At 44.5% G+C, this 15835-nt stretch overlaps 1 protein-coding gene across 1 annotated transcript in view; it reads left to right on the forward strand.

Moving 5' to 3' along the window:
• The window catches only part of LOC309560084 (uncharacterized protein), a gene marked incomplete at both ends in the record, with an annotated part of 78301 nt that extends 62917 nt beyond the window's left edge, over positions 1–15384 (forward strand). The window contains 3 exons of the mRNA XM_082263604.1: positions 9532–9697; positions 12363–12521; positions 15255–15384. Coding sequence (XP_082119730.1) covers positions 9532–9697; positions 12363–12521; positions 15255–15384 — 455 coding nt within the window. The remainder of the gene's footprint in view (positions 1–9531; positions 9698–12362; positions 12522–15254) is intronic.
• Between the last annotated feature and the right edge of the window lie 451 nt (positions 15385–15835).

Raw genomic sequence — 15835 nt, forward strand, 5'->3', positions numbered from 1 at the left:
ATGATTTGGACCAGTGCACAAAGCAAGGTCAACAAAGACCTGGATGTGCGATGATGGATGAGGAATTTGACTGGCCTGCACAGAGTTTTGACCTCAACCCGATAGACCACCTTTGGGATGAATTAGAGCGCAGACTGCGAGCCAGGCCTTCTCTCTATCATCAGTGCTTGACCTCACAAATGGGTTTCTGGAAGAATGGTCAAGCATTCCCATAGACACACACCTAAACCCTGGGGACAGCCTTCCTAGAGGAGTTGAAGCTGTTATAGCTGTAAAGGATGGGCCAACGCAATAATGAACCCTACGCATTAAGACTGGAATAACATTAAAGTTCATGTGTGTATAAAGGCAGGCTTCCCAATACTTTTGGTAATATAGTGTATGTGTATCCTGAATAGTAGTTGTGTGTGTGTGTGTATATATGTGTATATATATATATATATATATATATATATATATATATATATATATATATATATATATATATATATATATATATAAACTATCAAAAGAAAAACAGAAATGTGTTTTAAACATAACCACTTATACAGTATTAAACTTTTCAAACTTCCACCATTTAGAGCTTTGTTTCAGGTTGATGTCTAGGCGTTACATCACACCACAGGTCATACAGTTCACTGCCACTTCAGCCTAGAGTCTTTAAAAGGTACTCAAGTGCTTCCTCCCACCTATTTGTCATGAGAATGGTAGACACCTAGGTTGCTGAGCACTCCTTCCTGGACTAGTTTACCTCATTTCGCCATCCTACTTCATCACAGGGAAATAGCCTCACTGGTGGCAATGGTGAAAACCAGGCAAAAGCGAACTGCAGCAAAAGCTCAGGCAAATATTTGGTGTGCTGACAGCCTGAAAACCACTCAAACTGTTCAAAGTGGCAATGCTTAACGTGTGTCGGAGCAGGACCCCATTTTAGCATGGGTCTCCATCTGATTCTAGCTTTATTTCAGGCACACAACTAGAGGCCTACCTGACTTTTCTGCAACTATGTCACAATTTTCTGAACAACTAATGGCTTTAATACAACCATCACTGTCCAAGACTCAAAGTTCCAGACTCCTTTTTTTTTTTTCACCCCTATCGTCTCTGCTGGAGTCAGAAGAGGACCTGGCAGTGGTGTTAAATGAGGCTGCAAAAGATTTGTCACCCTGAGGCTCCTATACAAATGATGTTATGGCTTCATGCAATATGTTCACCAGTTTTAATGCACTCACTGCTGCTGTGCCCAAAAGCCTTGGCATTGTCACACTTCATTCTCCTCCGTCTCTCCATGCCTCTTTGGGGGGTAACAAATTAGAGTTCCAACTGTACTCTCACTATAATTTAAACTAAAAACTGCTTAATTACAGTAGACTTGCAGAACATCCTGAACCGTTTTTTGACCCAGGGAATGATCATTCCAGTATCTCTGAAAGACAGGTTCTCTAAGTATTCAATCCAATGGTGGTATTTGTCCCATCCTGGACCTTAAATCCCTAAACTAGTACGTTCAATTTTCAAAGTTTTTTAAGGAATCCACAAGGTCGGTTATCGCCTGAGTTAACGAGAATACCTAGAATCTATAGCAATCCAAGATGTCTGTCTTCCTTTTCCGTTTTACCCACCTCACCAGCGCTAGAGACTAACACTTCCAGTTTGTTGCACTACTTTTGGCCTATCTAGAGTATTCACAAAGGTACTTGCACCCCTTCTTGACCTTTTAATAACTGAAGGCATTCAGGTTACAGGGTATCCTTCCATCTAACTGCAAATCCCCACAAGACTATTCAGATAATTCAAGCTTTTGGTTGGGCAATCAACTGAAAAATTTGCTCTCCAACCCTATCTTCTCTTGGAAAATATGGTCCTCATTCTAGACCCGGCCCAAGCAAAAAATCTTCTACCGAAAAACAAACTGGTCTCTTTCAGATCTTATACTTGGGCCCCATGGTCAGAGACAACCCTCTGTGAAGTTCTCTATAAGGGTTCTGGGCCGTATTGTGGCCTCCTTTCAGGCTCTTCCATTCACCCAATTCCATTCAAGGCCTTTCCTGCACAACAACTTGTTGGCATGGAATAAACCTGCTTCCTTACTTTAGGCAAGGAACTTGGTAAATTTCCACCCGATGGGGGAAGTAATTTCTACCATACCAATGGAAGGTGATAATAACAGATGCCAGTCAGTCTTTCAGGCTGCGGAGGAGTGTTCCACATTTCTCACAGTTCAGTGAACATGGTTACCCAAGGAAGCCAAGCTCCTAGTCAACATCCTGGAGCTCAGAGGACTCTGCATCACTGGACCCCCCCCCCTTTCTTAAGAAACACCCCATTAGGGTGCAGTTAGACAATGCCATAGCTATGGCCTACTTCAATCACCACGAGGGTACCAGGAATCATGCAGCCTTAAAAAGAAGCAAGCCTGATCATCTCATAGAAACACTGTTCAGTGATATTTGCTGTTCACATCCCATACTACTGTGTAGTGGTTTTACACAGAGCAGCCCAGATCCTCCTCTTCTCGGGTCCCTATTCTGCTCTCCTGGCTCCTCCCTCTTGTTGAGTGCCCCCACAGCAAGCAGCTTGCTATGGGGGCACCTGAGCCGAGCCACAGCTCCATGGGTCTATTCAGACACGGACCTGCGGCCCGGCTCCGCTCCTCTCTCTCCTCATTGGCTCCCTGATATTGATTGACAGCAGTGGGAGCAAATGGCGCCACGCTGCCATCTCAATCAATGAGGAGGGAGAGTCTCAGGCAGCTGAGACACTCCTGCAAAATCGCTGGATTGAGATGGGCACAGGTAAGTTTGAGGGGCTGCTGCACACAGTAGGATTTTTATCTTAATGTACTGAAAGTATTGGGTTAAAAAAACCTTCTGACTTTACAACAACTTTTAAGTACTCTTTAGGGACAGGTTTTGGTCTGGTTTTTGTTTTTTTCAAAAACCTCTGGATTTGCTTTTCCTTGAAGAGGAGAAAAAAAAAAAAAAAAAAATATATATATATATATATATATATATATATATATATATATATATATATATAATTTCCAAGACTTTTTCTCGATTAACCCAACCTTGCAGCTTCCTTGGGACCTCCAATTGGTTGATGATCTTTCCTGCAAGGTAGCTGCCTTAGTGGGTATCATGGCTATCCTTGCAAAACACAGCCACTGATGACAAAGTAGTCTTGCCCCAAGACTCTTCTTTCATCCTAAGGTGGTATCAGCCTTTCACTATTATAAATATATAATCCTTCCTTTGCTGTGCTCTGCTTGCAAGCACCCAAAAGAGATTATTCAGACATGGTCAGAGTCCTCAAAGTGTACCTAAATGTTACAGCTTCTATCAAAAAGACGGACTACCTCTTTGTCCTAAGCTCAGGACCTCATAGGGGACATCCTGCTTAAAAATCCACCATTGCTAGTGGGATAGAAGAAAGCAAATTGTTACTCCAGCTAATGTGGAAGTCCATGAACTGTACTCAGGTGATCTAGCCAGGGCATTTAGGTCCCATAGGTAAGATTCTTGAATCGGGAAGCTGGCAACTCGGATGCTCTTGAATAAAAGTACTTTGTTACATGGGTACACAGGCACAGGCTATATGCTGACGGGTTACGGCAATGGAGCCTTCATCAAAGCATGAGTGGGATAAGACAACTCCTCTCAAGAGGCTGCACCCTAAAGGATAAAGTACCTTCTGCACTAATACCTGCTCACTGAATCAGGTTGGTAAGAGTTTTCTGGGAATTCAAAGTTTCCCTGGTTTGTAAGGCTGCCACTTGTTCTTTGATTCATACCTTTTCCAAATTCTACAAGGTGAGTGATTTCAGCTATTGGCAACAAGGTTTTAAGTATTAATACTTTTTGTATAAGTATTTATCACCAAATTTTTACCATTGACGGGTCTTCGTAATCTGACAAACATACATAATATGACATAAGAAAATAGAGGCATAAAGGCTATATTTCCAATTGGCCTTGTGCTTCTAACAGGTTGTACCATTACGATCCTATTCTCCATCTCCTCTCAGTTGTCTTACTTTTCTCCTCTCCTATCCCATTCATTACTGCAATTTCCTTTATTTCTCACATAGCACAACATCGACAACTAGATTATCCTGATGTTAAAATCCCTTCTAGCCCCTGCTCCCCATCCAGACATATCCCCCCCCCCCCCGCCACACATCCTCTTATTAATCCTTAATGTGCCAAACCAAAAACTTAACATGCAATTTTTGTCTTTTAATCCCTTCCCTTTTTATTTCCCAATAAATTTCCTTTCCCATTTTTTTCCCCTTTTTTCTTTCCCTTCCCTTTCTTCTCTTTCCACTTTCCTCCCATCTTCTAACCTCCCTTTTTAAAAAAAAAAAAGAGGAAAAAATAAATCACACCTACTCCCACCCCCTTTGAAAACCATGAAATGTATATATATTTCTCTATCGCTCATTGACAGACGTAGTCCTCGGTGATTCAACACCCTCAGGACATCCCAAAGCAGTACCACAAATGAGGGGTGGTTAAAGTGATTCAACACCCTCGGGTTATGCTGCCCTCTACAGGAGTAGGACTAGACAGGAAAGAAAACGTTCTGGCCACACCCTAGGGGCAGTCCCAGAGGTTATATCCTCTCACTTCCTGCTCTAGCAAATCAGTTATGTCACAAAGCAGTGTTTAGAGAATTTAACCCAACCCAACTCAAAAACAGAGGGGCAGGTACTACGTCTGTCAATGAGCTAAGAGAAAAGGATTTTACGGTAAGATTTTACAAAAATCCATTTTTCTCTATCGCTCATTGACAGACGTAGTCCTCGGTGATTCAACACCCTCGGGACGTCCCAAAGCAGTACCACAAATGAGGGGTGGGAAAATGGAAATCTAATCCAATCTAGAAGGCCCAACCGGTGCCAACTAGAAGTTTACAATGCTCATCCTCAATGATGAGACTCAACAGAAATTTTTCAACTAGTTAGGAGTAAGGACCTAGATACCTTGCTGGGATCTTCGGTCCTGGCAGGAGGTTTTTCTTAGAAAAGATTTTTTAGACCGCTTTTTTTCTCCAGTGTTCCTGTGAGATCTTCAAGCAAGAAAGCTGAACTGGGCGACGGGCTGGATGTTGAGATCCAGTGGTCACCCCAGTTCAGCCTACGAGCGCGTGCAGGCCATAGCTCTGCGCTGGGTCGGCCGCGACATAGTCCCACTGGACGGGGACTGACCCTGCCAGTTAAACGTCTCGCTGAAACGCCAAAGACCATGAGTCACGGCGTCCGTATTGGTCGACAGCCCTCCTACCTCGGTGGAGAGGGGTACGGTCAGGAGTTGGCGCCCGCCTGGTTCCGGTATGGTGAGTAGTATGTTCCCCCTTTCCCCCTGACGGGTCTTGTGGTGAACGCGGGCCCCTCTCTGTAATGGTAAGGATGGGTTCCCCTCTATCCTATAACATGTCACAGATCCCCCTAATTGAGTGTGATTTTTGTGTACAAGAAGCCAGGAGGCTTGGTTTGGGAGCTGACAATCTAATTGTAAAAATGTGAAAATGATTGTAGTCAGTGGCAGTACTAGAACTTTACTGTGATAGTATAAGGTATCCTACCTGTCAGAAGCCACAGGGCGATGTCTATACATGTATACTGCATTCCAGATAATTCCTCCAGCTAAGCAGATGCCTCCCGACGGCCACGGACCGCATACGGCCCGCCAGGGTCCGGTACCGCCGACCACGCTGACCACCATGAGGGTGAAGGGTTGTGAGGCCGAGATCCTTCTGCAGACATGCCGCTATTCTGTGCAGGCCGCCGCCATTGTCTGGTAGATCGCACGAGGCCGCCATTTTGGTGTAGCCTCGTGTCTCCAGCATGGGGCGGCCATGTTTGAGGTGACTCAAACACCTCATGGAGCCAGGGGGAGGCGCCGGCAGGCGTGTTAAGGGGCGGAGCCGCCTCCTTTACCCAGGAAATAGGGCCAAAGACTTCCTGTCTGTAACAAGACAAGCACTGAGCAAGCTGATGAAAACTTCTGTGCATCAGGGATGAGCCTTGGGGTCTCTCTCTCTCGGGTCCAAAAAGGCAGGTAACACTGAGGGGCGCTGTTGCGCCTGGGGGACACACACAAAAAAAAAAAAAAGTTTTTTACTTTGTCATTTTTTGTCGCTGGCAAGTGTCTTGTATAATCATTGACCCTGCCGCATAGGTATCCCCACCTGATCCCCTCAAGGTGGCCGCAGGACCCTCCAGTACCCCACTTGTTTTTAATGCATTATCGGCAGTTTTGGAGTCTTTGGTATCCCGGGTGGAGGTGGCCTGTCAGGGACGGGGGTCAAGAAGCGACCCCCGCCTACCCCTATTGTTTATCAGATACTTCAGGGGCTGTTGTCTCAGGTAATATCTCCTCAGCAGTGAGGAGCACGTTTCTGCCTCCGCCATAGCACAAGAGTGGTGGATGCACTAGTTGTGTCCGTCCGGGAAACCTTTAGTCTTGAGGTTACACCGGCAGAGGTAGCTGAGACCGAGATTCCTTTTTGGTACTTGTTAGCCTACCAAAAGGGCGAAGGATTTTCCTTTACCCAAATGGGGTCGTTTTGAAACGAACCCCTGTTATTTCCAAACGCATGGCTAGGTGCTATCCGTTTGAGGAATTCCTCTTTATAGGATAGACGGTACCACCTGCTGTCTTGCCACAGACTGTTAGGATAAAAGGACCTCGTAACAACGAGGACCTTCCTTTTCTGCTCATAAAGAGTTGTTCGTTCCGCGAGGGCGGGCGATAAGGCGAAACCCTCCAAAGCCCCTTTAGAGGGGTTTCAAAGGGCACTGGTCGGCTAAACAAAAAGTCCGGCTCAGCCAAGCCTGAAGATACAGCCTGATGCGCCCCTACCCATCTCTGGGGTGGGGGGGGATGTCTTCACCGGTTTCTGGAGGACACAGGATCGAGTTTTGATCACTTCCACCGGTGCGATTCTTCCCTTCTAACATTGAACGGTTTCAGGGGTTCTATTCGAACCTATTCACAATGCCCAGGAAAGAGGGCAAGGTGCGTCCAAATCTGGACTTGGGAAGAAATAGAGTCCATCCGTACAGTGGTGGCCTCCCTGCATTAGGGGGATTTCCTGGCGTCCATAGACATTTAGGAGGCCTATCTTTATATCCCCATCATCGCAGGACATCAGCGTTTTTTCGCTTTCCCAAAGATCATCCCTGGTTCCCACCAGGAGACTGAACTATCTGGGCCTAAGGTTGGATACATCCTGGGCAAGAGAGTTTCTCCTTGCGGAGAAACTCCAGAAGGTTCAGTCAACGATTCGGATGTTGCTGTCCGTCAATTGGCTGGGACTGATGGTGGCCTTCTTAGAGGCAGTACCGTATACCCAGTCTCATACCCGAATTCTCCTGAAGGAGATTCTTTTTTAATGGATTCAGAATTCCGATTCCCTGGACAATCGGATCCGGTTGAGCGAGCGGACCAGGAAGTCTCCGATGCTCAACCAGGGGAAGTCATTTCTTCCGATAGTATCCAGATTACCAATAAGGGTATCGGAACTGAGAGCGATCAGATTTTGTCTGATTTACTGGATCGAGCAGCTCTAGAGCAGCCCGATTCGGATCCAATTGCATATGGCCTCTTCATCCAGAGGTTTTTCACTAGCTGTCCCTTCATTGGGACATCCCGGATGTAGATCTGTTGGCACCTTGGCTTAACAGGAAGGTGCGGAGGTTTGTAGCTCGCGCCGCGATCCTCTAGCGGACGCAGCACAAAAGCTGATCGCCCCGTGGGGGCAGTATCAGCTACGGCATGCCTTCCATCCTCTCAAGTTGCTGCGGGAACTTCTTCGCAGGATAGAGGTGGAGGGAATTCCAGTTATTCTGGAAATTCCGGATTGACCTCGTCGAGCCTGGTACGCCGACTTGGTGAGGCTAGTCGCGGACGCTCCTTGGAGACTTCCTCTCAGGGAGGATTTGCGGTCTCAGGGACCGATCTTCCATCTTGCTTTAGTCGCTGGCTTAATGGCCTGGCCATTGAGACCCAGGTACTGAAGGACAAGGGAGTGTCAGCTTCAGTTATTCCTACCTCCAGTTAAAGCAAGGAAAGCGACTTCCAGCACATGGAAGTCTTATATTGCATGGTGTGAATCTATTGGATTTCCCCCACATACCTATTCGGTGACCCGAATTTTGGTCTGTCTGCAACAAGGGGTTGAGCAGAAACTATCCTTGAGCACGATCAAGGGTCAGGTTTTTGGCGTTAGCAAGCTTCTTTCAAGAAACCTTTGGCTAATCATTCCTTGGTGCGGAATTTCATCCAGGGGGTGCGACATCTGGCTCCGCCAGTGCGCGCAACCTTACCGCCTGGGATCTTAATTTAGTGTGGTCGGTTCTTCAGAAACTTCTCTTTGAAGATATTAGGGAGATTCCCTTGCTTACATTATCCCAGAAGGTGGCCTTCTTGGTGGCCATTACTTCTGCACGCAGGGTGTCAGAACTGGCCGCATTATCTTGTCGTTCCTTGTCTGGTGGTTCATAGGGATAAGGTGGTTCTTCTTCCGAATCCATCCTTCCTTCCTAAAGTGGTTTTCAGAGTTTTTCATCTGAATAAAAGTATTGTGTTACCTTCCCCGTGTCCTAAGACTAGCCATCCTTGGGAGTTTGCATTACACTCCTTGGATGGGGTTCAGAAGGATACACTTGACTACCACGAACTTGTTTTCGTAAGACGGACTCACTTTTTGTGATCATGGATAGCCCTTGAAGGGGTCGCCTGTGTCTGCCGCGACCATATCTACATGGATCAGTCAGACGGTGGTACAGGCTTATTCTATTAAGGGTCGGAATCCTCCGTTCCCTGTTAGGGCGCACTTCACTCGAGCGCTCAGTACTTCCTGGGCCTATCGCCATCAGGCGTCAGTGGTCCAGGTATGTAAGGCGGCCACCTGGTCGTCGGTACATACCTTTTACAAAAGTCTCATCATTGAGGATGAGCATTGTAAACTTCTAGTTGGCACCGGTTGGGCCTTCTAGATTGGATTTGATTTCCATTTTCCCACCCCTCATTTGTGGTACTGCTTTGGGACGTCCCGAGGGTGTTGAATCACCGAGGACTACGTCTGTCAATGAGCGATAGAGAAAAATGGATTTTTGTAAAATCTTACCGTAAAATCCTTTTCTCTTAGCTCATTGACAGACGTAGTACCCGCCCCTCTGTTTTTGGGTTGGGTTAAATTCTCTAAACACTGCTTTGTGACATTTGCTAGAGCAGGAAGTGAGAGGATATACCCTCTGGGACTGCCCCTAGGGTGTGGCCAGAACGTTTTCTTTCCTGTCTAGTCCTACTCCTGTAGAGGGCAGCATAACCCGAGGGTGTTGAATCACCGAGGACTACGTCTGTCAATGAGCTAAGAGAAAAGGATTTTACGGTAAGATTTTACAAAAATCAATTTTTATCACTCCGGGTCTCTGTAAATGTATAATCTCATTTTTCCAGCTGTAATGTGACTTCAGGACATTGTAGTTGGGTTTAATCATATGTTGCTATTGGATTACTGCAGGGCAAGGTGTGGTGAATTACCATTCTGTCTCAACTGAACAGACCTCCTGGGTGACAACTGTAGACAAAGGTACCAGCAGTCTTGGGGGAAATGACTGGATGCCACGCAGGCAAAGGGAGCGGGAACTTGACAGACCTAGAAACCTAAATATGAACAGTTATAAGAGGTGAGTAAATTGCTATTGTTTTATTTCAAGTTTTACTTGGGATTTTATATTTAACCACTTATTGACCGACATTTGTATCTAAATGTCCTGTGAGCAAGTGGTTATTACAAGACCATGGCTGCAGCTGGCTGGTTTGTAAAAGTGATCTGAGTAGGTTTACAGCCACCTGATCATAGCCCTTAGAAAATATTTAATGTTTGGGGATTCAAAGTAATTTTCTAGCAAAAAAATAAATAAAAAAATGTGTGTATGCAAAATTTAAAATTGCCCCAGACAGCAAGAGGTTAAGGATGCCATGGGTGGAGTCTCCCTTAACTCAGGAATGAGCACAATTTGATCCAAGCCAAGGGCCTTTCAATAAATTTTGCTAGTTTGGCCTTGCATAGGAGTACACACAAGGTACTCGGCATACATTTTTAACATAGAGGCCGAATCGCACATTATTCCCTTTGTTGTGCTGAAGTGTAGGCTGGGACAAGATATAAACATATGTACTGTGAATCCCTGTGTACAGCAAAATTATAATAAGAAAACGTCATCATAACCAATGTGGTAGTGTTGGAGGTACTACAGTTACACCAGTGTCAGAAGGACTATGATTTAAGAAGGGTTGTATTTCCAAAGGAGCTAGGGTGCCATAGGGTTACAATTACAGGCGAGTGTGAGAAACCATATTATCCACAGTGCTATGTCAGTTTAGGGGTCTATGTATGAACTGTTCTACAGAAGCACAATGTGACCATAGGGTGCAGGTTAACTGTGCGCAGATACCATAATTACCTTATTACTAGAGGTCCTAAAATGGTACCTTTTTAAAAAACAAAAAAAAAACCCTTAATGAGTGAACACTTTTGGAAAGTAGCCCTCTAATGCCTCGTACACACGCAAGGATTGTTGGCCGACCGATCGGCTGTCTTTTGTCCATTGTTGTTGTGTTGGTTGAAATGTGCTCTAGACTGCACACAAATTTTGTCGGCCAACAACAACCAACTTCAGAAGTGATGTCATGTGCTGGTTTACTTTCCGTGTGTTTTTTCTTCTCTGAGCATGCCCAGTCTTGCTCATCACATTTTTGTCTGCCGAAATCTGTACTGACTGAAGAACAATCGGCCGCTCTGTTGACGGCCAACAAAAATTTTATAGCATGCACTCCAGATTTTTTTCGGCCGAAAAGTCGCAGTCGGTTGTCGGAAGCAGCATACTTACAAGCCGACAATCGGCCGATCGGACGTTGGCCGAAAATTCGCGGCCAACAATTGTTGCGCGTACGAGGCATAAGAGCCATATTCATCTATGGTTTGGATTCTCTGCAATGGTGTTGCATATTCAGTCTCTCAAAAAAAAAAAAAATTATGCGGTGTGCTTTCCCCCATCCTAAGCTCTTGGTTGACCTTTTAAGATGGCCAGTCAAAAGGTTTGAGTGATTAAGTACTTGGCGTTGTTGCAAATTTAATAGTACAATTTAATTCCTTTGCAAATAAGGCATATTTTACATGGAGCTGGTGTGCTGAAATACAATTAAGTTAGAGTGTGCGTAGTACTCTGACTAAAGGCTTCTCCCCACCTGCCCTGCTAGGCATGCGTGCAGGAGCAGCCGTTCATGGCATGGGTGGCATGCACTGTAAATATCTCCTAAACGGTGCATGTTTAGGAGATATTCATAGCACCTATAGGTAAGCCTTAATATAGGCTTACCTATAGGTAAAAGTATTTAAAGTGGGTTTATAACCACTTTAACTCCTTGCAGCCGACGCCTGCCAGCTGTTTAAGGGCTTTACAATGCCGGGAGGTGGGGCTTATGGTCTTTGTGACCATGTGGTTGGCTGTCACAGCAGTCACATGATCGGAAAGCACCCATTCGCAAGCAGCGAATGGAAGCTTTCAGTTAGCCGCCGGCATCTGTGTTGGGAGCACGCTTTTGCATGCAAATATGCGGCCACTCAACCCAACTGCTGAGAGGCCGCATATTTTCATGCGCTCTGCACAAAGAGGTTAATATGGTATTAAACCCAAAAGCAAACATTTTATTATATTGCAGATTACCATTTCTTAGATGTGATAGTTCTATTAATTTTCTTTTTTAGACTTTCTTTCCTTTATTTTCATCTAGTGATCTGGCCAGTAAGTTTTGTTTTTTTTTTGTTTTTTCAAAAGAACAAGCTCTGCAGCAGAATGTATAAGGTGCAGAGATGAGACAAACTATTTAACACAATGATCAGCTTTTATTCATTTATGTAAAATTTTTATCCCAAAAGGAAAACAACTGTTTGCTATAACTGCTTATAAAATATTAGCTGGGGTTTGGCATCAATGTGTTAGTTTATTTAAATCTGCTAGTACATCTAACACTCCCCTTCCCCCAGACTGACAATGCTGCTGTTATACGGTGCCCTGTTCACCTTCATCTAGAGTGGGGGCACTTTAATACAGGTGGTATGTTACTGGCAAGATCACCAGGTGCAAAACAGAGGGAAAAAAAATCAGCTAATGCAGCTACCACATCTAATTATTGGAAAGCTGCAATATATTACATTTTTGGTTTTGGGGTTAATACTACTTAAATGTTTCTGTGATGTCTATGCCTCTTTAGTGGTACGTAATCTGTTATGGGGAAAGAAAATCAATATAATTGGTTTAAATGTCATTTTTACTATTTGGCCCCAAGTGAAAGCGATCGATATGTGAATTACAACCGGGAAAAAAGTTATGACTGTGAACGTAAACATCGGCATAGCCGTGATCAAAGCTGGAACAGAGAGGAAAAATCTCGAGCTGAGCCGAGGGAAAGGGATGAGAGCTCCAAGCACAAATCTTCCTCACGGCGGTAAGTTATCATAAAAGCAGATACTATGGATGCCTAACATTTATGATATTTGTGGGAAAAGTCTTATTCTCTTTCGTTCATTGACCGACACAGCTTCTGGTATTCATAACCATTGGTTTATACTGCCCCCTACAGGAGTAGGACACTAGGCAGAAAACAATTCTGGCTACACCCATGGGCAGTCCCAGGGGGGTATACTTCTCTCTCTGCTATAGCCACTCCGGTTTTTTCCTGCCGAGTCAGGAGTAAGGAACTAGCTTCTTGCTGGGATCTCTGGTCCTGGCAATTTTTATTTTTTCTTTTGAATAGAATTTTTTTTTTTTCTTGTGAGATCTACAATCAACTGTTGGACTGGGCGACAGGCTGGATATTCTAGATTCAGTGGTCACCCCAGTCTGGCCAGCAAACACGCACAGACCTCCGCTCCGTGCTAGGTCGGCTATGACATATCCCCCCTGGATTGGGGAATTTCTTGGTAGTTCCCACCCCTCATGTTTAACACTGCTTCAGGACATCCCAATGGTTATGAATATCAAGAGCTGTGTCTGTCAATGAACGAAAGAGAAAATGGGATTTTTGATTTACCGTGTTTTTCTGATGTTCATCGACAGACACAGCACCCACCTCTTTATGGAGTTATAATTCACCTGACACTGCTTGCAACAAAACTGAGTGGCTATAGCAGAGAGAGGGAGTATACCCCCTGGGACGGCCCATGGGTGTAGCCAGAATTCTTTTCTGCCTAGTGTCCTACTTCTCTAGGGTGCAGTATAACCCAATGATTATGAATACCAAGAGCTGTGTCCGTCAATGAACATCAGAGAAATGGATTTTACAGTAAGTCAAAAATCCCATAATTTAGGGGGATGTGGTTTAGAATATATCCTCTTTATAATGATCAATCTAAAAGCAGTGTTTGCTGCCTTGGTCTTGTTTAGCTAACCCATGTGCTCTGGGAATTTTGTCAAGCATTAAGTGTTTATTTATAAAACAATTTTACAAAACCAGTCAAAGGCATGCTTGGGGGTCTATTTAAAAAAAAAAAAGCCTGTGTGAATAGTGTAACGGACCCCCTTACTCAAGGAGAATATGTCCGCCATATAAGCTTCCCTTGCCTGATACCAGCACGATCAAGGATCCCTTAGCCCACCCAGTAACTTGTCAAGGCGACAGTGTAGGGTGGTAAGAAGCATAAGACTGTTTATTCAAACACAGGCACAAAGAGATACACTCTCGGACGATCCCCCTCCCCTTTAGCAGCTAATCCACATATACATGCCATAATAGGTTGATCCCAAGGCAGGCAGAAACAATGGGATACAGGCACTTCATAACAAACCCCACCTCAAAATATCTAGCCATGGTTTGAGATAAATTCCTACAATATTCTTTCAACACAAACCACACATAGAACCCAAGATAACAGCAGTAAAACTAATTGCTGAGTCCAGTGTGGTTGTACAGTGAGTTTGATTGGTGCTATTGTGTTGTTTTGAGGGGGATGCCCCCCACCAGAACACTATGGTCAGGGATCTCAGCCATTGGCTGAGAGTGCTGATCGGCAGACCTTTTTCGGTCATGCCCCATCGATTAGAAGCTTCTGTCTGACCGGCTACAGTACACACGGGCTGAATGTCGGCTGGTTTCTAATGAACCAGCCGATGCGACATTCGGCCCATGTACCAACAAAAATGTAAAACTATAGGATAATATAAAATAGCAGCACTTCATTCCAGATAAAACTGGTGCAGTATTTTATAGGCTCCCTGCATTGTCCAGATGCCTTTGCAAAAATGTCCAGAGAGAGTCATGGGTGAATGACAACCACAATAGAACAGCCAACAGTAATTCCTCAGAAACTGTAGAGTTGAGGTTGGAGTTCCATTTGCCCGCCTGCCAAAAGCAAATGTCAGTAGCTTGGCATACAACCCCTTCCCCCCCCCCCCCCCCCGCGGTTGTTAGGATGTCGATGTCCTAGAAAGCATCCTTGGCCCACAGCCAAATGTTACAAAAAAAAGATATTAAATGTAATGGCCTTAACATTTAGCTGTAAGTCAGGAATGTGATCCAAAAACCAATCCGAAGCCAGATGTTGTTCTGTCTGGTTTTTATTGCTTTGTTTTCCTTCTAGTTGAAAGTGTCTCTCTCATTTCCTTTTTCAGTGGTCACTGTAACAGAAAATGGTGATAGGGGGACTTCTCAAACAGGAACACAGATGGCAAAAAATGTTTTTCTTTCAGCTAGCCCTGCCAAAGCAAAATTGATAACTAAAACCTAACATAAACGTAGCAAAGAAAGTAATAGATGCTTACCTTGCACTGTGGCTTCTGAATGCTTTTGCCTAGGTGCTAGTGATGTCACCCAGCCTCACCATTCTGGGAAAGCTGGGGATCCAAAAATTTGAAGAGATTCTCAGCTCTTCTAGGAAGCTGCAGTGAGGCTATGTGTCATTGACTTCTGCGTAAATGTGATCCAAAGAATGTATCTTGCAACTTTTTGATGATAGTGATCTTGTACAGGGGAAAAGGGGAGGGGCGTTGTTGTTGTCAAACAATTGGGGTTAGATCTTTAAGGCAAAAGCTCGGCTTTCATACATATCCTCCTGCTAGCGGGTTATGCTTTTTTTTTTTGCATTCAGGAAAATTGGATAGGTAAAAAACTATTACAGCACACTGTTGTTTTTGTGTATTATTTTTGGCCAATGTTTAGAAGTACCATCTCTTTGCAACTTAGGAAGCAAGACAGTGAAGAAAAAGAAACGCATCGGCGCCATAAGCGCAAGAAGAGCAAACGAGGCAAAGAAGAGAAGAGTGCAGACGACGATGTCCTCTCACACGGAAACCGGCATGATCTACGGGAGTAAAGCACTCTATATGCCATCTAGCACATGAGGCTTGGAAAAAGTATGACAACAACTGGGACACAAGTAGCACAGGGTGACAGCTTGAAGAAAAACATAAGCATAATTAGCCCTGAAGCACAGTGAATACCCCTTTACTGTGTGTATCTTGGAGATGTGCGATGATCAGGAATTGGCAGAATTATTACCTTGTACTGAATGAGGATTCAGAGCTGAAAGAAATTCCTTTGCCAACTGTGCACTTGTTGCAGTGAAAATAAAGTGCATTATCCTGTACTTGTATTGTAAAGAAGACAAATACTGAAACATGGATTGAACCTTGGTGTTGACCTAGGTAAGCTTCCTTTTACTCCATTTTCACACATGGCCATATTCTGCAGAATACATTTTCATGTTTTCACTTACTGCTGCTATGAAAAGATCATTAGGATCTGTCTACTGAAGGTTGCCAATC

Source organism: Pelophylax lessonae, assembly GCF_965119305.1.
Source record: "Pelophylax lessonae genome assembly, chromosome: 7".
In the NCBI taxonomy this organism is placed as follows: domain Eukaryota; kingdom Metazoa; phylum Chordata; class Amphibia; order Anura; family Ranidae; genus Pelophylax; species Pelophylax lessonae.